The 21,350-nt window shown below is 41.2% G+C and overlaps 1 protein-coding gene across 3 annotated transcripts in view; it reads right to left on the bottom strand.

The window, feature by feature from the left end:
- The window catches only part of peak1 (pseudopodium-enriched atypical kinase 1), a 298,755-nt gene that overhangs the window by 6,689 nt on the left and 270,716 nt on the right, over nt 1-21,350 (bottom strand). For all 3 annotated transcript variants that reach the window (XM_014123825.3, XM_014123826.3, XM_014123827.3), the window contains one exon: nt 18,611-19,377. In XM_014123825.3, coding sequence (XP_013979300.1) covers nt 18,611-19,377 — 767 coding nt within the window. The remainder of the gene's footprint in view (nt 1-18,610; nt 19,378-21,350) is intronic.

The raw sequence follows: 21,350 nt of genomic DNA, 5'->3' as shown, positions 1-21,350 counted from the left end.
ACTTGTCATCTCCCGTCTGGATTACTGCAACTCGCTGTTGGCTGGGCTCCCTGCCTGTGCCATTAAACCCCTACAACTCATCCAGAACGCCGCAGCCCGTCTGGTGTTCAACCTTCCCAAGTTCTCTCACGTCACCCCGCTCCTCCGCTCTCTCCACTGGCTTCCAGTTGAAGCTCGCATCCGCTACAAGACCATGGTGCTTGCCTACGGAGCTGTGAGGGGAACGGCACCTCCGTACCTTCAGGCTCTGATCAGGCCCTACACACCCAAACAAGGGCACTGCGTTCATCCACCTCTGGCCTGCTGCCCCCCCTACCTCTGCGGAAGCACAGTTCCCGCTCAGCCCAGTCAAAACTGTTCGCTGCTCTGGCACCCCTATGGTGGAACAAGCTCCCTCACGACGCCAGGACAGCGGAGTCAATCACCACCTTCCGGAGACACCTGAAACCCCACCTCTTTAAGGAATACCTAGGATAGGATAAAGTAATCCTTCTAACCCCCCCTAAAACATTTAGATGCACTATTGTAAAGTGGTTGTTCCACTGGATATCATAAGGTGAATGCACCAATTTGTAAGTCGCTCTGGATAAGAGCGTCTGCTAAATGACTTAAATGTAAATGTATTATTCTAGCCTAGGCACAATTCAGATTTTGGCCACTAGATGGCAGCAGTGTATGTGCAAAGTTTTAGACTGATCCAATGAACCATTGCTTTTCTGTTCAAAATGTTGTATCAAGACTGCCCAAATGTGCCTAATTGGTTTATTAATACATTTTCATAACTGTGCACCCTCCTCAAACAATAGCATGGTATTTTTTTCACTGTAATAGCTACTGTAAATTGGACAGTGCCATTAGATTAACAAGAATTTCAGCTTTCTGCCAATATCAGATATGTCTTTGTCCTGGGAAATGTTCTTGTTACTTACAACCTCATGCTAATCACATTAGCCTGCGTTAGCTCAGCCGGCCCGCACCTTTGGCAGCCATTACAGCTGTGAATAATTTCTATTAACCTGTTATGGCTAGGGGGCAGTATTTTCACGGCCGGATAAAAAAACATACCCGATTTAATCTGATTATTACTCCTGCTCAGAAACTAGAATATGCATATAATTATTAGCTTTGGATAGAAAACACTCCAAAGTTTCTAAAACTGTTTGAATGGTGTCTGTGAGTATAACAGAACTCATTTGGCAGGCCAAAACCTGAGAAGATGCCCTGTCTGACAATTTCTTGCCCTTCTTGATTATCTCTATCCAATACAGGGGATCTCTGCTGTTACGTGACACTTCCTACGGCTCCCATGGGCTCTCAGAAGGCGGCAAAAAGCTGAATCGTGGCTTTGCAGGCTCTGGCTGAAAAAAAGTAGCGCGTTTGGATAGTGGCTGGTCACAGTACTGTGAGACTCAGGCTCGTGCACGAGGGGATCCCATGCTTTTATTTTCTCTCTCTTTGTACGTATACACGCTTTCCCGGTCGGAATATTATCGCTTTTTTACGAGAAAAATTGCATAAAATGATTTTAAACAGCGGTTGACATGCTTCGAAGTACGGTAATGGAATATTTAGAAATCTTTTGTCACGAAATGCGCCGTGCTCGTGACCCTTATTTACACTTCGGATAGTGTCTTGAACGCACGAACAAAACGCCCCTATTTGGATATAACAATGGATTATTTTGAACCAAACCAACATTTGTTATTGAAGTAGCAGTCCTGGGAGTGCATTCTGACGAAGAACACCAAAGGTAATCAAACTTTTCTAATAGTAAATCGGAGTTTGGTCAGGGCTAAACTTGCTGGGTGTCTAAATAGCTAGCCGTGATGGCTGGGCTATCTACTCAGAATATTGCAAAATGTGCTTTCACCGAAAAGCTATTTTAAAATCGGACACCTCGATTGCACAAAGGAGTTCTGTATCTATAATTCTTAAAATAATTGTTATGTTTTTTGTGAACGTTTATCGTGAGTAATTTAGTAAATTCACCGGAGGTATGCTAGTTCTGAACGTCACATGCTAATGTAAAAAGCTGGTTTTTGATATAAATATGAACTTGATTGAACAAAACATGCATGTATTGTATAACATAATGTCCTAGGTGTGTCATCTGATGAAGATCATCAAAGGTTAGTGCTGCATTTAGCTGTGGTTTTGTTTTTTGTGACATTATATGCTAGCTTGAAAAATGGGTGTCTGATTATTTCTGGCTGGGTACTCTGCTGACATAATCTAATGTTTTGCTTTCGCTGTAAAGCCTTTTTGAAATTGGACAGTGTGGTTAGATAAAGGAGAGTCTTGTCTTTAAAATGCTGTAAAATAGTCATATGTTTGAAAAATTGAAGTTTTTGTATTTTTGAGGAATTTGTAATTCGCGCCACGCCTATCATTGGATATTGGAGCAGGTGTTCCGCTAGCGGAACGTCTAGATGTAAGAGGTTTTAAGATTCTACCAACTTTGTACAACTCTGAGGGCAACATACATTGGGGTGGCAGGGTAGCCTAGTGGTTAGAGCGTTGGGCTAGTAACCGAAAGCTTGCAAGTTCAAATCCCGAGCTGACAAGGTACAAATCTGTCGTTCTGCCCCTGAACAAGGCAGTTAATCCACTGTTCCTAGGCCATCATTGAAAATGAGAATTTGTTCTTAACTGACTTGCCTAGTTAAATAAAGATAAAATAAAAATACAGTGCATTCAGAAAGTATTTAGACTCTTCCCCTTCTCTACAATTTGTTACATTACAGCCTTATTCTAAAATGTATTAAATATTTGTTCCCCTCATCAATCTACACACAATACCCCATAATGACAAAGTCAAAACAGGTTTTTAGACATTTTTGCAAATGCATTAAAAATAAAAAACTGAAAACTATTTACATAAGTATTCAGACTCAAAATTGAGCTCAGGTGCATTCTGTTTCCATTGATCATCCGTGAGATGTTTCTACAACTTCATTGGAGTCACCTATGCACCTAAATGCAATTGATTTGGAAAGGCACACACCTGTCCATATAAGTTCCCACAGATGACAGTGCATGTCAGAGCAAAAACCAAGCCACGAGGTCGGAGGAATTGTCCATAGAGCTCTGAGACAGGATTGTGTCGAGGCACAGAACTGGGAAGGGTACCAAAACATTTCTGCAGCATTGAAGGTCCCCAGTGAACACAGTGGCCTCCATCATTCTTAAATGGAACAAGTTTAGAACCACCTAAAGGCACCTAAAGACTCTCAGACCATGAGAAACAAGACTCTCTGGTCTGATGAAACAAAGATTGAACTCTTTGGCCTGAATGCCGAATGCCAAGCGTCACGTCTGGGGTACCACCCTATGGTGAAGCTTGGTGGTGGCAGCATCATGCTGTGGTGGTATTTTTCAGCCGCAGGGACTGGGAGACTAGTCAGGATCGAGGGAAAGATATATATTTTTTGTAATTTTCACCCCTTTTTCTCCCCAATTTCGTGATATCCAAATTGGTGGTTACAGTTGCTGCAACTCCCGTACGGATTCGGCAGAGGCGAAGGTCGAGGGGCATGTGTCCTCCGAAACACAACCCTGCCAAGCCGCACTGCTTCTTGACACACTGCTCGCTTAACCCGGAAGACAGCCGCACCAATGTGTCGGAGGAAACTACGTACAACTGACGACCATGTCAGTGTGCATGCGCCCGACCCGCCACAGGCCAAACCCTCCCCTAACCCGGACAACGCTGGGCCAATTGTGCGCTGCCTCATGGGTCTCCCAGTCACGGCCAGCTGCGACACAGCCCGGTTTCGAACCCGGATCTGTAGTGGCGCCGTATGCGCTGCGATACAGAGCCATAGACCGCTACGCCACTCGGGAGGCCCAAGGGAAAGATGAATGACACAAAGTACAGAGATATCGTTGATGAAAACCTGCTCCAGAGCGCTCAGAACGTCAGACTGGGGTGAAGGTTCACCATCCAACAGGACAATGACCCCAAGCACACAGCCAAGACAACGCAGGAGTGGCTTCGGGAAAAGTGTCTGAATGTCCTTGAGTGGCCCAGCCAGAGCCCGGACTTGAACCCAATCGAAGATCTCTGGAGACCTGAAAATAGCTGTGCAGCGACGCTCCCCATCCAGCCTGACAGATCTTGAGAGGATCTACAGAGAAGAATTGGAGAAACTCCCCAAATACAGGTGTGCAAAACTTCTAGCGTCATACCCAAGACTTGAGAATGTAATCGTTGCCAAAGGTGCTTCAAAGGGTCTGAATACTTATGTAAATGTTATTTCAGTTTTTATTTTTAATACATTTGCAAATACTTCAAAAACATTTTTGCATTGTCATTATGGGGTATTGTGTGTAGCTTGTTGAGGGAATGTTTTTTTAATTTATTTTTTAGAATTTTAGAATAAGGCTGTAACGTAACAAAATGTGGAAAAGGTGAAGGGCTCTGAATACTTTCAGAATGCACTGTATATCCATTGCTTTGTCAAAATTGCTCAAGCTCAGTAAATTTGGTTGGGAATCATTGATGGACAGTGATATTCAAACCTTATCTCTGATTTTTTTAAAGCAGATTTAAGTCAGGACGGAGACTGGACCATTCAGGAACACTCAACACATCTTGGAAAGCCATTCTGGTGTGTAGACTTACACTTCGCACAGTATTTCAGTCATGATACACAAAGATATAAATACGGAAGCCCAGTTTTTAGATAGCCTAAAGCAGGGCTGCTTTTGAGTGGGCGAGTGTGGAGCAGAGCATTTATTTATTTATTTAACCTTTATTTAACTAGGGAAGTCAGTTAAGAACAAATTCTTATTGACAATGATGGCCTACACCTGCCAAACCCGGACGATGCTGGGCCAATTGTGTGCCGCCCTATGGGACTCCCAATCACAGCCGGTTGTGATACAGCCTGGATTCGAACCAGGGTGTCTGTAGTGACGCCTCTAGCACTGAGATGCAGTGCCTCGCTCCGGCTCCAATTTCACTCTGGGCATGCTCTGCCTAGCATTTTTAATTTCCTTTATCACTATTCTTTTAATTCAGCCTATCCGGTTGTAATTATTTAGCCTACCCTACCTACAGTAGCCTATATGTAGTGTCTATTCTACTTTCTACCGTTAGGATATGTAGTTTCAATTTTGAAGGACTTCAAATGCATTAGTGGATTTCTTTTAGGTAGGCAATACATAGGCTACTGTAAAATGTATTTTAGTTTTTCTTGGAGTAGAAACACCATAATATAAATCTATTTAATTAAGCTAAAATATCTTAAATAAATCCTAAATAATAAAGGCAAGTATCAGATTCTTTTCATAAATAAAAGGAAATAAATAATCTCAAACTGCAGCGGTTAAATGATTTGCGCACAGATGATTGGAGAAAGAAAACACGTAGCCGGCCAGCATGGTGAAATAAACCTTTGTGAACTATTTACTGAAAATATATACAAAATAATACATATAGGAACAAATCAGCCAGAATACCAGGATGCACAACTGCAACATGTTTCAAATACTAACTCATACTCACATTACATCTGAAACTGTTCTTTAGAGATTGCAACCCCTCAGTCCCCACAAAATGTGTTTAGGGCTCCATCTACATTCATTCCATTCTATGTCCCGCTCTGAAAAACAAGCCCTTAAATCTCCAGAATGACACCTCTATAGTTATAGGGAGGCGCTGTCATTGTACAAGACTACACTGTCTATAATACTGAAGTACTCAGGCAACTGTATGATGAGACGTTCTATAAAAAGACTCACTACAAACGCCACAAAACAGACTGTCACAGAGCATGCGCAATGGTGATGTCAACAAAAGAGAACACAGATTATTGGTGCATAAAAACAGCTCCACGACAGTAATCTGCAGTCCCTAAAATACGGTTTAATTATCTAAAACCCCTAAGGGACAAATATTTTTTGCGAATTGTAATATCAGACCAGGTTTATCAGAAGACATGAAGATCTCTGAACGGCTTCAAATGCCCTGTTTGGTTAATATGCCCAGAAAGTATTCAAACCCTTTGACTTTTTCCACTTTTGTTTAGTTTTTGGTCAACGATCTACACAAAATTCTCTAATGTAAAAGTGGAAGAGAAATGCTAACATTTGTACAACAAAATATGAATAAAACACTAATATATCTTGATTAGATAAGTATTCAACACCCTGAGTCAATACATGTTAGAATCACGATAACAGCTGTGAGTCTTTTTGGGTAAGTCTCTAAGAGCTTTCCACACCTGGATTGTGCAACATTTGCCCATTATTGTTTTTTAAATTCTTCAAGCTCTGACAAATTGGGTGTTGACCATTGCTACACAACCATTTTCGGGTCTCGCCATAGAGTTTTGATTTAAATCTGCTTGAAAACAGAACTCGGCAACATTAACTGTCTTCTTGGTAAGCAACTCTAGTGTAGATTTGGCCATTTTAGGTTATTGTCCTGCTTAAAGGTGAATTCATCTCCCAGAGTCTGGAGGAAAGCAGACTGAACCAGGTTTTCCTCTAGGATTTTGCCTTTGCATTGCACCATTGCATTTATTTTTTATCCTGTAAAACTTCCCAGTCCTTAATGATTACAAGCATACCCATAACATGATGCAGCCACCACTATGCTTAAAAATATGGAGAGTGGTACTGACTTTGTTTTTCTTCCAAAACATAACACGTTGTATTCAGGACAAAAGGTTCATTGCTTTGCCACATTTTTTGCAGTATTACTTTAATGCCTTGTTGCAAACAGGATGCATTGTTTTTGAATATTTGTATTCTGTACAGGGTTCCTTATTTTCACTCTGTCAATTAGGTTAGTATTGTGGCGTAACTACAATGTTGTTGATCCGTCCTCAGTTTTCTCCTATTACAGCCATTAAACTCTGTAAACTGTTTTAAAGCCACCATTGGCCTCATGGTGAAACCCCTGAGCGGTTTCCTTCCTCTCCGGCAACTAAGTTAGGAAGGACACCTGTATTTTTGTAGTGACTGGGTGTATTGATACACCATTCAAAGTGTAATTAATAACTTCACCATGCTCGATGTCTGCTTCTTTGAATTTTTTTTTTTTTTTACACATTTACCAATAGGTGCCCTTTTTTGCGAGGCATTGGAAAATCTTCCTGGTCTTTATGTTTGAATCTGTGTTTGAAATTCACTGAGGGACCTTACAGATAATTGTATGTGTGGGGTACAGAGATGAAGTAGTCATTCAAAAATCATGCTAGACGCTATTATTGTACCCAGAGTGAGTCCATGTAACTTATTATGTGACTTGTTAAGCAAATTTAATGTATTTAGGCTTGCCATAAGAAAGGGGTTTAATATGTACTGACTAAAGACATTTCAGCTTATAAAAATTGTTAATTAACTTATACAAATGTTTTAAAACATAATTCCACTTTGACATTATGGAGTATTGTGTGTAGGCCAGTGAAAATAAATCTCAATTGAATCCATTTTAACACAACAAAATGTGGAAAAAGTAATGGGGTGTACCACATTTTTGCCCAGTTGGTGGCTGTTGACTCTGGTGGCTTTTGACTCCTGGTAGCTTGAAGTGTTTGAAATGGCCTAAATCAGTCTGTCAGCCTGCACAGAATAGTAAGGTAGTAATCATTTATTATTATTACTGCTGCTGCACGAGGCTATAAAACTGCCACAGCAAGTTGATCCCTGCAATGCAAGGATTTATTTTGCAATCCGTCCGCCAAATCCGTCCATTATGCACGGTTCTCTCTTTCAAGTGCTCCTTCTCAAGGATGCATTCAAATCAATATTTTTAGCTTACCTTATCAAATGAATATTTGATTCAAGAAATATTTTCAAATCGTGCGGTGTTGTTACTCGACTGTGTTGAGTTAATTTCCGATAACTCTGAGTGAAAAAGACGTGGAAGGGGCCTCATTCACATATTTCCCAGCATGCTTTTTTGCAAGTAGATTTTTAGAATAGTTTGTTTTAATATCTATATTTCCTCATGCACATTGACTGATTAACTGATCTTATACTATGCAAAAGATAAATAACCACAATTTTTCTAAACTAATCTAAATTGAGGGGTTTCACCCGCTCCTGAGATGGTTGTTCCAGTTTAGATGGTTGTTCCAGTTTAGATGGTTTAGGTAGTCTTGAATTTTGAGGCCTTCACCATAGCAGTCATTATGAGTGCAGATTGCAGGTGATAAAATATTCCAATTGTTGGATATCTTCCCTCTAGCTAGATTCCTATAGCAATTACTAATCCCTTCACAAACCAGCGTATTGTGATGTGCAGGTCTGATGTGGCCCATGAACCAGGATTTTCAGACCACAACGTTGTAGATACCTAGGCCATAACTAAAGGCCGTATGACATATATAATATGTGGTCATAAAGGGTTTACTTTTATTTGAAACACATTCACTAAGGCAGTCACTTGGTGAAAGATTCAGGATTAGAAGTTGTTGAATGCAACAACCATGACCCACCCAACACAGTCATGGGTGGGTCTCTCTTTCACTCGAAAGGAATGGCAAAAACAAAATGCTCATACGACATTACACCCTACAGTGTTAAAACAGCACCCCCAGTGTGTAGTGTCGAAAACCTAAATGCCTTTAAAAAGTGTTACAGAAAAGTGTTTAGTTATGTGTTCAGATCCTAAACAATTGGGTTTACAGTGAAAGCAATTCCCTTATAAAATCACGTTACATCCCTACATTGATTGTATTGATGGAAAAAACTTTATTTACCTTGTGTGCACACATTTCATTCTCGATCACAATCAAGGACGGATGTGTATTCCCTCCAGCAGTGAAGTGTAGGACTCTGTAGCCATGTGAGACTGTCCTACAGGACTCTGTGCCGGTCCCTACTTAAAAGTAATAGATTTTTGAGAAATAGCTTCCGCACACGGCGGTTGTTTCATCAATGTTAAGCTTTTTAAATATATTCCATTCTCCTTTCTCTTGTTTATATTATGGCTATATTCCCACTAATATTCCTTTATGTAATTAAGCTTTTACATGTGCATTTTTCTGTCTTTATAATAATAATAATAATATTTAATTTGTAGCGAGCATTTCCCACGCTCAATGCACATGTGAAGCCTGTTGGTGTTTGCTGTGCGCAAATCATTTGATCGCTGCAGTTTGATATCATTTATTCAGGGGTGCATGCTCAGTCCCCTCCTGTACTCCCTGTTCACCCACGACTGCATGGCCAGGCACGACTCCAACACCATCATTAAGTTTGCAGACGACACAACAGTGGTAGGCCTGATCACCGACAACGACGAGACAGCCTATAGGGAGGAGGTCAGAGACCTGGCCGGGTGGTGACAGAATAACAACCTTTCCCGCAACGTAACCAAGACTAAGGAGATGATTGTGGACTACAGGAAAAGGAGCACCGAGCACACCCCCTTTCTCATCGACGGGGCTGTAGTGGAGCAGGTTGAGAGCTTCAAGTTCCTTGGTGTCCACATCAACAACAAACTAGAATGGTCCAAACACACCAAGACAGTCGTGAAGAGGGCACGACAAAGCCTATTCCCCCTCAGGAAACTAAAAAGATTTGGCATGGGTCCTGAGATCCTCAAAAGGTTCTACAGCTGCAACATCGAGAGAATCCTGACCGGTTGCATCACTGCCTGGTACGGCAATTGCTCGGCCTCCGACCGCAAGGCACTTCAGAAGGTAGTGCGTACGGCCCAGTACATCACTGGGGCAAAGCTGCCTGCCATCTAGGACCTCTATACCAGGCGGTGTCAGAGGAAGGCCCTAAAAATTGTTAAAGACCCCAGCCACCCCAGTCATAGACTGTTCTCTCTACTACCGCATGGCAAGCGGTACCGGAGTGTCAAGTCTAGGACAAAAAGGCTTCTCAACAGTTTTTACCCCCAAGCCATAAGACTCCTGAACAGGTAATCAAATGGTTACCCGGACTATTTGCATTGTTAAAATAATAGTGACAAAGGAAATGATAAATGCTAGGCAGAGCATGCCCAGAGCTTGTGGCTGAGCATTACCAGAGCAAAATTGGAGGTCAAATTATGCTCTGCTCCTCGCTTCACACTTGCCCACTTACACACTCTGGCATTCAAAAGCAGCACTGTTTTAGGCTATCAAAGATCTGTCAATCATATCAATGGATGGCTGCAGGAATCATTACACAAGCTGCATACATTTTTTTGGCCTAATTAGACAAAGAACAATTAAGTCATTTGAAAGAGATACTAAAATATTCAAACAATATACTACGTGGTTCAAACAAGATCATTCCAAGAGGCTACTTTTTTCTAGAACTTGTCCTTGTAGTAAAAAATGATGTGGGTAAGACAAAGTGCGAATTAAAAGTACGAATCTCAGAGCATCGTAGCACCATTAGGTGCAAAAACTCGACTTATCCAGCTGGGGTCCAATTTTTGGAAGCAAACCATTCGATTTCGTCCCTACGTTATTTCGGCATCGAAAATGACACCCTCCCTAGGAGAGGGGTGAATCTCGACAATTTACTGTTAAAATAAGAGGTTGCCTGGATCTTTAATTAAAAGACCCTTGCTTCTCTCGCTCTCAACGTAGACTTTGATCTGAAGCCATTCTTGTGATTGTGATTTTGCCATTGTAAATGTTTGTAGGCCTATGTTGCTAAATTGTATCTATAAATCGTATGCTATCCATTCATGTTTTTGGAACGTTATTTTTATATCTGAGAATTAACCAATGATATCAGGCCACACCCAGCCATGATTACAGACACGCATGCGTGTCCTTTGAAACTATATAAACTTGTGACCCGTAGTGTTTGTCATTCTACACTGATGAAGACAGCTTGTCTGTTGAAACATTGGTTATTAGGTTATAACATTTTTGCATCTGAGCTCCTAGAGTGTGCAGCTGTCCTTTAATTTTTCAAGTGTTCTACTCCGCTAGCCAGCACCTCACCTAAACAGGTGTGCGTTTCTTTCGACCTCTAGATTACTTTTTTGTATTTAGGCTTGCCATAAGAAAGGGGTTTAATATGTACTGACTAAAGACATTTCAGCTTATAAAAATTGTTAATTAACTTATACAAATGTTTTAAAACATAATTCCACTTTGACATTATGGAGTATTGTGTGTAGGCCAGTGAAAATAAATCTCAATTGAATCCATTTTAACACAACAAAATGTGGAAAAAGTAATGGGGTGTGAATAATTTCTGAAAGCACTGTGACATTTTTGTTTACCAAAGACCCCACATTTAGACCTTAGTTAAACTACTTCCCGCTAATAAAATCAACTCTACACAATATTATTGTCAAACTGAAGCCATTCTTGTGATTGTGATTTTGCCATTGTAAATGTTTGTAGGCCCATGTTGCTAAATTGTATCTATAAATCGTATGCTATCCATTCATGTTTTTGGAACGTTATTTTTATATCTGAGAATTAACCAATGATATCAGGCCACACCCAGCCATGATTACAGACACGCATGCGTGTCCTTTGAAACTATATAAACTAGTGACCCGTAGTGTTTGTCATTCTACACTGATGAAGACAGCTTGTCTGTTGAAACATTGGTTATTAGGTTATAACATTTTTGCATCTGAGCTCCTAGAGTGTGCAGCTGTCCTTTAATTTTTCAAGTGTTCTACTCCGCTAGCCAGCACCTCACCTAAACAGGTGTGCGTTTCTTTCGACCTCTAGATTACTTTTTTGGTTTTGCCTTGAGCTTCAGGGTTTTTGTATTTTCATGTATTTTTATGCTAAAGATGCTGCAATGGCTTAGGACTTTTGTGAATGCACTAGACTAAAGTACAGAGGCGTCACACACCTCATACAATATGCATTAACCAAATCCAAAACGAGAGCTTTCCAAAACTTTGCAAGAAATAGAATTTCTTCTAAGGGTCCATGATCAACATATTTTTTTTTTTTTTTGAAGAGGCCCCGATAGAGCACCGTCAGATTGTGAAAAACATTTCTGTAACTCAGTCAAACATTTTTTTGCTCTCTCTAAATCCACAGGGAAGGTCCAGAGAAAGAGAGAGCAAGCAAGAGAGAGAGATTCTCTATGTCTCATCCCTTTCTTCAGATGTGCATCATTGTTCATTTCATCATCTTGTGCATAGCTGGGAGAGGAGAGTACACGCTGTCACAGGCGTTGGTGGGAGCGCTTCTCTTCTCATAACCCCCAGTGACACCATGTGCAGCTCACTGTCGCTCTCATTCTCCCCACTTTGATCAAAGCACACAGAACACAGGGAGCAGTCATTCTCCAACAGGCCACATTCTCTGACTGCAGCACCCTGACTGAGACAATCAAAGGAACTGAATACAGATGTAGTGGGCAGTAATTCATTTCACATGCATATATGATATTATACAGTGCCTTGCGAAAGTATTCGGCCCCCTTGAACTTTTCGACCTTTTGCCACATTTCAGGCTTCAAACATAAAGATATAAAACTGTAATTTTTTGTGAAGAATCAACAACAAGTGGGACACAATTATGAAGTGGAACGAAATGTATTGGATATTTCAAACTTTTTTAACAAATAAAAAACTGAAAAATTGGCCGTGCTAAATTATTCAGCCCCTTTACTTTCAGTGCAGCAAACTCTCTCCAGAAGTTCAGTGAGGATCTCTGAATGATCCAATGTTGACCTAAATGACTAATGATGATAAATAGAATCCACCTGTGTGTAATCAAGTCTCCGTATAAATGCACCTGCTCTGTGATAGTCTCAGAGGTCCGTTTAAAGCGCAGAGAGCATCATGAAGAACAAGGAACACACCAGGCAGGTCCGAGATACTGTTGTGGAGAAGTTTAAAGACGGATTTGGATACAAAAAGATTTCCCAAGCTTTAAACATCCCAAGGAGCACTGTGCAAGCGATAATATTGAAATGGAAGGAGTAGATAATATTGAAATGGAAGGAGTATCAGACCACTGCAAATCTACGAAGACCCGGCCGTCCCTCTAAACTTTCAGCTCATACAAGGAGAAGACTGATCAGAGATGCAGCCAAGAGGCCCATGATCACTCTGGATGAACTGCAGAGATCTACAGCTGAGGTGGGAGACTCTGTCCATAGGACAACAATCAGTCGTATACTGCACAAATCTGGCCTTTATGGAAGAGTGGCAAGAAGAAAGCCATTTCTTAAAGATATCCATAAAAAGTGTTGTTTAAAGTTTGCCACTAGCCACCTGGGAGACACACCAAACATGTGGAAGAAGGTGCTCTGGTCAGATGAAACCAAAATCGAACTTTTTGGCAACAATGCAAAATGTTATGTTTGGCGTAAAAGCAACACAGCTCATCACCCTGAACACACCATCCCCACTGTCAAACATGGTGGTGGCAGCATCATGGTTTGGGCCTGCTTTTCTTCAGCAGGGGCAGGGAAGATGGTTAAAATTGATGGGAAGATGGATGGAGCCAAATACAGGACCATTCTGGAAGAAAACCTGATGGGGTCTGCAAAAGACCTGAGACTGGGACGGAGATTTGTTTTCCAACAAGACAATGATCCAAAACATAAAGCAAAATCTACAATGGAATGGTTCACAAATAGACATATCCAGGTGTTAGAATGGCCAAGTCAAAGTCCAGACCTGAATCCAATCGAGAATCTGTGGAAAGAACTGAAAACTGCTGTTCACAAACGCTCTCCATCCAACCTCACTGAGCTTGAGCTGTTTTGCAAGGAGGAATGGGCAAAAATGTCAGTCTCTCGATGTGCAAAACTGATAGAGACATACCCCAAGCGACTTACAGCTGTAATCGCAGCAAAAGGTGGCGCTACAAAGTATTAACTTAAGGGGGCTGAATAATTTTGCACGCCCAATTTGTCAGTTTTTTATTTGTTAAAAAAGTTTGAAATTCCAATAAATTTCGTTCCACTTCATGATTGTGTCCCACTTGTTGTTGATTCTTCACAAAAAAATAGTTTTATATCTTTATGTTTGAAGCCTGAAATGTGGCAAAAGGTCGAAAAGTTCAAGGGGGCCGAATACTTTCGCAAGGCACTGTAAATGCCTCACATGCGGCTAGTAATAAGACTAAGCAATTAGCCTATTAAAATGTTCATCTGACTCCATAAAGATGATTTAGCAATATGCAAGAACACTACAGTTGAGTTACAGTAATAGACAATGTCTGAGAATGGAATTCTAAATACAAGTGTATTTAATTACTTTGTCAAATGAATGGATTCATATAAAAGGAATACGCTTAAACAAGGCAATACTGACATTAACAAAGCATAATTCTAGGCATATTGATCGTAAGGTTAACTTAGAAGACAAAGCATGAACAAAGAGAAGGAAATGAGAATTGATCATACAACCTTCCTCTATTAACTGGAAATGGGATAATAGAGAGAAAAAGGCATTTCATTCCAATTATAACATCTGAAACTAACGTTTCAACCCAAAACCAACCACCATTCACCAATCAAACGATGCCAAGTTTACAGTAACCTAAACACTCCCAGGCCCCATGTCCACAGTATTTAAGAGCTTGTGTGGGGGATTAAACCAATGTAAATAAAACAGAAATCCTGAGAGGACAATAAAACCTCAGAGAAATGTAGAGTTCACCCTGTCCAGATACAAGTTACCACAGAGATCATCCATCCATATATATATATATATATATATATATATATATATATATATATATATATATATTATCAGAGTTATCCTCAGAGAACAGTTACCACAGAGATCATCCATCCATATAGACAGCATCAGAGTTATCCTCAGTGAACAGTTACCACAGAGATCATCCATCCATATAGATAGCATCAGAGTTATCCTCAGAGAACAGTTACCACAGAGATCATCCATCCATATAGATAGCATCAGAGTTATCCTCAGAGATCAGTTACCACAGAGATCATCCATCCATATAGATAGCATCAGAGTTATCCTCAGAGAACAGTTACCACAGAGATCATCCATCCATGTAGATAGCATCAGAGTTATCCTCAGTGAACACGTTTTAGAAAGGATAATTATATAGTATCCATGGTTGGCATCTATCACTCAGTCCTCTGAATACTGTAACAGAGCTACATTTTGGCTGCTCAGAGGGGGAAGGCCTGACTAGTCCTTGGGCATTGTCCTTTGTTTCTTGACCATTTGCCATGCAATGGTCTAAACAGGGAGAAATATAGGACAGCATAACCCTTGGGCTTTCAGTTGTACTATAGTTGTACAATAGTTGTATTTCATATTTGGTGAGCTGTTACTGGATGGTTATTACAATAACAAATTAATGTTGTGGCTCTGTCAAAAATCGAAACTCCGGAAACGTCTGAATATGTCATTCAGAATTTTTTGTTGTTGTTGGACTATACAGGTTGATGTGTTTAAATTCTAACATTGTGGCTCTTTTAGGCAAATCAAAGTTAGTCTGAAAGTTTGCCTACTTGGGAAACAGGACAACACATCTAGAAGTGCACACTGATGACTAAACTAAAACAGAATGGACATACAACTTCATCTAAATGGTAATAAGCATTCGTTGTCCGTCCTTTGAACTGAAAATAATAGGTATGAGTGATCCTGACAGTTCTATATAGCCTAGCGCTTCATTCATTTCCTTACTTTCCTCATCACTTTTGTTATGAGATGATGAGAGTCAGTGTGACAGTTTATTTGCACCCACAGGGTTGTTTGAACTGCGAAGTGATTCAATGCTAGAAATAGTCACTCGCACTGTCCGTGGTAAACTTCTCTGCGAGAATAAGCCTAAATAAACCAGGGTTGGGATCAATTTATTATCATAAATGCATGCTGCATTGAAATTCATTTTGAATTTCATTTGCCTAGTTGAATTAATTAAAAAATGGACTTAAATGGAATTGAGTGATTTTTCCCTAAGGAAGTTCAATTGAAATGCATTGAATTGGTATCAAGTATAGAGCTATCAGAAGCCTAACATTGAAATAGAAATTGCTTTCCGAAAACCTTGGAGATATGATGCGCTCCTGCAAATCTGTGAGAAGCTGACTGACTGCGAATAATAAACACACTGTTAAATAGTCATGACTCAAATGCATAAACAGATCTATTTTGTTGATGTGTTGAGGGAGCAGAGAGTGCTATCTTCCTGCACACAACTGGGGCACATTGATATTATGGAGGGTGGAAACTTTTTTAATTGGGTCGCTCGGCTATTATGACTGCATGTGGATGCTCTTGTTTGCCTTATTTCTCGGGGAAATCGTCCGGGAAAACCACTCCTTCTCTTGAGCCTGCCCTTAACGTGGAGAGAAGGCTTTGAAGTGCTTTGTAGAGCGCTGAGGGTTTTTCTGCCATGTAAATAATGCAGCCGCTATGAGCCTTCAGAAAGTATTCTCACACCCCTTGACTTATTCCACATTTTGTTGTGTTACAGCCTGAATTCAAATGGATCAAATAAAATAAAAATCTCACGCAGCTACACACAATACAAAAAATATGAAGAGTGGTACTCAGTGATGTGTTGGATTTGCCCCAAACATAATACTTTCTATTCAGGACATAGTTCATTTCTTTGCCACATTTTTGGCAGTATTACTTTAGTGCCTTATCGTAAACAGGATGCATGTTTTGGAATATTTGTATTCTGTACAGGCTTCCTTATTATCAATCTGTCATTTAGGTTAGTATTGTGGAGTAACTACAACGTTGTTGATCCATCTTCAGTTTTCTCCTATCATCGCCATTAAACTCTGTAACTGTTTTTGTCACCACTGGCCTCATGATGAAATCATGGGGTTTCCTTCCTCTCCAGCAACTGAGCTAGGAAGGACACCTGTATCTTTGTAGTGACTGGGTGTATTGATACTCCAATTTACATTTTTACATTTTAGTCATTTAGCAGACGCTCTTATCCAGAGCGACTTACAGTAGTGAATGCATACATTTCATACCATAATTTTTTTTCCCCCGTGCTGGCCCCCCGTGGGAATCGAACGCATAACCCTGGCGTTGCAAACACCATGCTCTACCAACTGAGCTAGTGTAATTAATAACTTCATCATGGTCAATGTTTGCTTCTTTTTTCTTTTACAAATATATCAATAGGTGCCCTTTGAGAGGGATTGGAAAACATCCCTGGTCTTTATGGTTGAATCTGTGTTTGATAATTGTATGTGTGTGGTACAGAGATGAATTGGTCATTAAAAAATCATGTTAAACACTATTATTGCACACAGAGTCCATGCAACTTATTATGTGACTTGTTAAGCAAATGTTTATTCCTGAACTTATTTAGGCTTGCCATAACAAAGGGGTTGAATACTTATTGATTCAAGACAGTTCAACTTTTAATTTATTTTAAATTCAGGCTGTAACATTACAAAATGTGGAAAAAGTGTGAATACTTTCTGAAGGCACTGTCTCTCCAGCTCCAAGCTTATATTCAGTTCCCATCCGGCAAGCTGCCCACACACAAACACGCTAATGTAGCCACTTTAGAGAGAATACTAATGAAAAGTCTTGCCACCAGTGTCCCCAGCTGTCAATCAACCAGATCAACCCACATTGCTCTTTCTCGCTCTACTGCAGGGTTTTCCAAACTCGTTTCTCGGGACCCCAAGGGGTGCACATTTGGGTTTCTGCCCTAACACTACACAGCTGATTCAAATAATCAACTAATCATCAAGCTGTGATCATTTGAATTAATTGTGTAGTGTTAGGGGGGAAAAAAACTAAACGTGCACCACTTGGGATCCCGAGGACCGAGTTTGGGAAACACTGCTCTACTGGTTGTGAAGTGTTGGTCCCATGGTTCATGAGCTGAAATAAAAGATCACAGAATTTTTCCATATGCACAAAAAGCTTATTTCTCTCAAATGATGTGCATAAATTTGTTTACATCCCATGTTCGTGAACATTTCTCCTTTGCCAAGATAATCCATCCACCTGACAGGTATGGCATATCAAGAAGCTGATTAAACAGCTGTCTGTAATAAAGCCATTTTGTGGGGAAAAACTCATTCTGATTGGCTGGCCCACCAATGGCTGCGCCCCTGCCCAGTCATGTGAAATCCATAGATTAGGGCCTAACAAATGTATTTCAATTGACTGATTTCCTTATATGAACTGTAACTCATTAAAATCATTGAAATGGTTGCATGTAGCGTTTATATTTTTGTTCAGTATAGATTATGCATGTATGAAGTACACATTGACACATCTAGATCAAAGAGGGAGATTTAAAAAATATTTCCTAGTTGCCAAAGTTCCAGAGCATGTCTTTCACTGAGTGCTATGTGATAGTTACTATAATAAAATGATTCCCTTGGTAATATTTTATTTTCAAAGCTAAGAAATTCCCTTCAGCGGGAGGGTAGTTGAGAGAGGACAGAGCTGGTGACTTCCAAGCCATGGCAACAAGAGACATGCTGGACTCAGTGCCCAACAGGCTTAAACTAGATTATTTAGAAGAGTTTTCATGAATAAGTGAAGATGAAAAAATATATATTTATTTAACTAGGCAAGTTATTAAAAACGATTTAACTTAAATATAGCTGCTCTCTTGAAGCTCAAAGAGATCTCACAATATTTATTTTGATCTCAAAATAAATCACTAAGGAATATGAAATTATTGTATTACTACTACTTTGAGTGCAAAGGCCTCCTTTTGAAACCTTTTGGTCATACCTTGATTGCGTAGTTGACCAACGGATCCTTGGCGTAGGAGGCAGTGTAGTAAACAGAGTCTCCAGCTTCGCAGCAGGGCTTCCCTGTGGTCAGCCTGAAGTGCGACCAGCTGTCCGTGCCAAAGCGCAGGTGGTCCTTCTGCCCGGCCATAAAGCGGTCCTCGCACTTCCCCGCCAGCTTCCTCAGTGTGTCCGTGTGCAGCCCCCGGATGCGACCCACCACCTCCTCCCAGCTGTCCATGCCATTGTAGAGGGCCTGCCTCTGGAGCTTGCTGCTCCCGCCACACCCACCCAACCTGGCCGTGGTCCGGGCCTTACCCGCCAGGGACTCTGCACTGTGGCATCCCCGCCGCTCCCTCCCAGTGGTGGCGCTGGGTGCCGAGGCCAGGCACGACAGGCTGTTGGCCCCTCGGCCCTTGTTGACAGCCGCCACAGGTCTCTCTAGGGAGTCCCCACTCTCCTGGTCATGAGGGCGGGCCTCGGAGCTGAGCGAGGAGCTGTGGCTGCCCGTCTCCCAGGTGGAGTCCAGGTCGTACATGGGGTTGGCCACGCTCAGGTTGGTACCCCCGGGTTTCGCCTCACGCTTGGGCCTCAGAGGGAGCTCCTTTCCCAGGCTGGAGGTCTCTGTGCTGGGGCGGGCTACCGACTTCTTGGGCAGCGGGGGCGGAGTGGCTTTGGAGGCCTCCTCGTCCAAGTCGGCCAGGGTGTCATCCGAAGCCTTGATGCTCCGTGGGTGCTTCAGCGGGATCATGTTGGCTCTGGATTGACCTGCGAAAGGAAAGAGATTACAACAACAATGCACGTTTCAAACATCAACAGTTCATCATCACCAAGTTATTGAGTCAAACGATTCGCCTGTATAGAGAACCTAAGACATCCGACAACCCTATTCCTCTGACAGTATTCTCATACTTTAGTTCTCATGTACAGTAGCTACATATGCTGCCTAGTTCCTCCCTGCGATAGGTCCTGGGGCAAATTCAGGACACCAACCAGAACAGAACAGCTGGTAGTAAGTCTGTCCAACTAGCCACCATGTGGTTCGAAAGTAAATCTCTCCTCGAGTGGTTTTCAGAGAGGCTTAAGGAGGCACTTGGAAAGTGATTTTGTCAGCGGGCTTTAGTTAACAGTGCCCTAATTTTGTCCACCATGGCAGAAATCCCTAGATCCCTCAAGCTTTTCTCCAGAGTAATGGTTCGTTGGGGGTCCCCAGTCAGGGTGAAAAGGACCACAGAAAACTCACACAGCTTGAGTGACGGGAATTAAATAGCAATAAGAATAACCACTGTGTCACTCGTCAGAGAAAGTGTATTGTAGACTTCGATGCATACACTTCAGGGAACTGTATAAAAAAAAGTAAGACATTAAAAGCTGTTGGCTTGTCCTTGTTCTGAGTCCCTTCTCATCTTCCGTGGACATTTTGGTTAGGCCTGGAATTTCATTAAAGACTGCATGAGATTTCTTGATGTTAAAACTGAAAACATCTGTTAGTACACACCAATCCAAAATACTCTTGGCTGCCTTATCATTTAGATCCTAAATAGGCTACCAAAGATCTGAATATCGCCTGAAGGGAATAAAGCAAGCCTCCGATCACTCGTGTAAGATTCTGTCCAAGACTGGGAGGCCTATAGCCATAATCTTGTCTAAGAACCAAGATATGGAGTAATGAGCACTGAGGATCAGATAGAAATAAGAGGCATTTATTTTAAAGGAAAAAAACAGTATTTAACATTTCCCTTGCAAATCCGTTGTAATCCCGCTAAAGACAACAATCTTTAGCCTAATCCAAATGTATGAATGAACCTGCCACTAATGCTCTTGCTACTACTTTCACTTGGAAAATCCTCCTGAAACGTGTACACACAGACCAATGATTTTTGGATCAATGTACAGAAGCAGTGTTTCAATCTGTTCCTGGAGAACCCCCCAGGGGCTGTATATTTTTGTTTTAGCCCAGCACTAACCCATGTGATTCAACTAAGTTAAACACTGAGCATTTGATCAGTTGAATCAGGTGTGCTGGGCTGGAACAAATATGTGCAATTGACATTGTATTAGGCCAAAAGTGAAAATGGCTTTTGAGTGACCTATTTCTAGATTTAGCCCTATAACGCTGGGCTCTCCAGCTCATGGTGACATGAGGCTTCTGCTTCTTGAAGAGTCTATATCACCAACTCAGGAGGGATTGCTCTGCTATTGCCCATGCCTAGCTATATGAATCACTGGTGTGTGTGTGTGTGTGTGTGTGTGTGTGTGTGTGTGTGTGTGTGTGTGTGTGTGTGTGTGTGTGGCGTGCGTGCGTGCGTTTGTGTGTGCGCACATGTATTTTAAAGGACAAAGGGTACAGACCCTGCCAACCCTGTCCAACTTTTTAGGAGTACAAGACGCGTGCGGCAAATTGGAGATAAAACTCGCGCGCATAGCACGTGCCGAATTGGGGTTTTCTTTCCCCGCATGCTCGTGCTGTTTGTGAGTCTGATTGCAATTATAGAATTGTACCAGATCAAGTCTATAAAAGGTTGGAATACTTTCTTGACAGCATTCCATTTACACATACGGTAAAAGTCACTAACAAGATCTAGTTAGAAAGAACACAAAGGCTTTATTCTGAGTTTTTTTATTTTATTAAACAAATAATAACAAGCTACAATACATTTTTTTTCAACTCTGACGTGATAAGATCAAATGATTGAAGCAGAGCATCAGTAACAAATAAACATATCCATAATAAAAACAAA

The sequence above is a fragment of the Salmo salar genome, chromosome 10 (genome assembly GCF_965601325.2).
Source record: "Salmo salar chromosome 10, fSalSal1, whole genome shotgun sequence".
Taxonomy (NCBI): Eukaryota; Metazoa; Chordata; class Actinopteri; order Salmoniformes; family Salmonidae; genus Salmo; species Salmo salar.
Note: the sequence above shows the minus strand (reverse complement) of the source record. Positions and strands in the feature narration are given on the sequence as shown.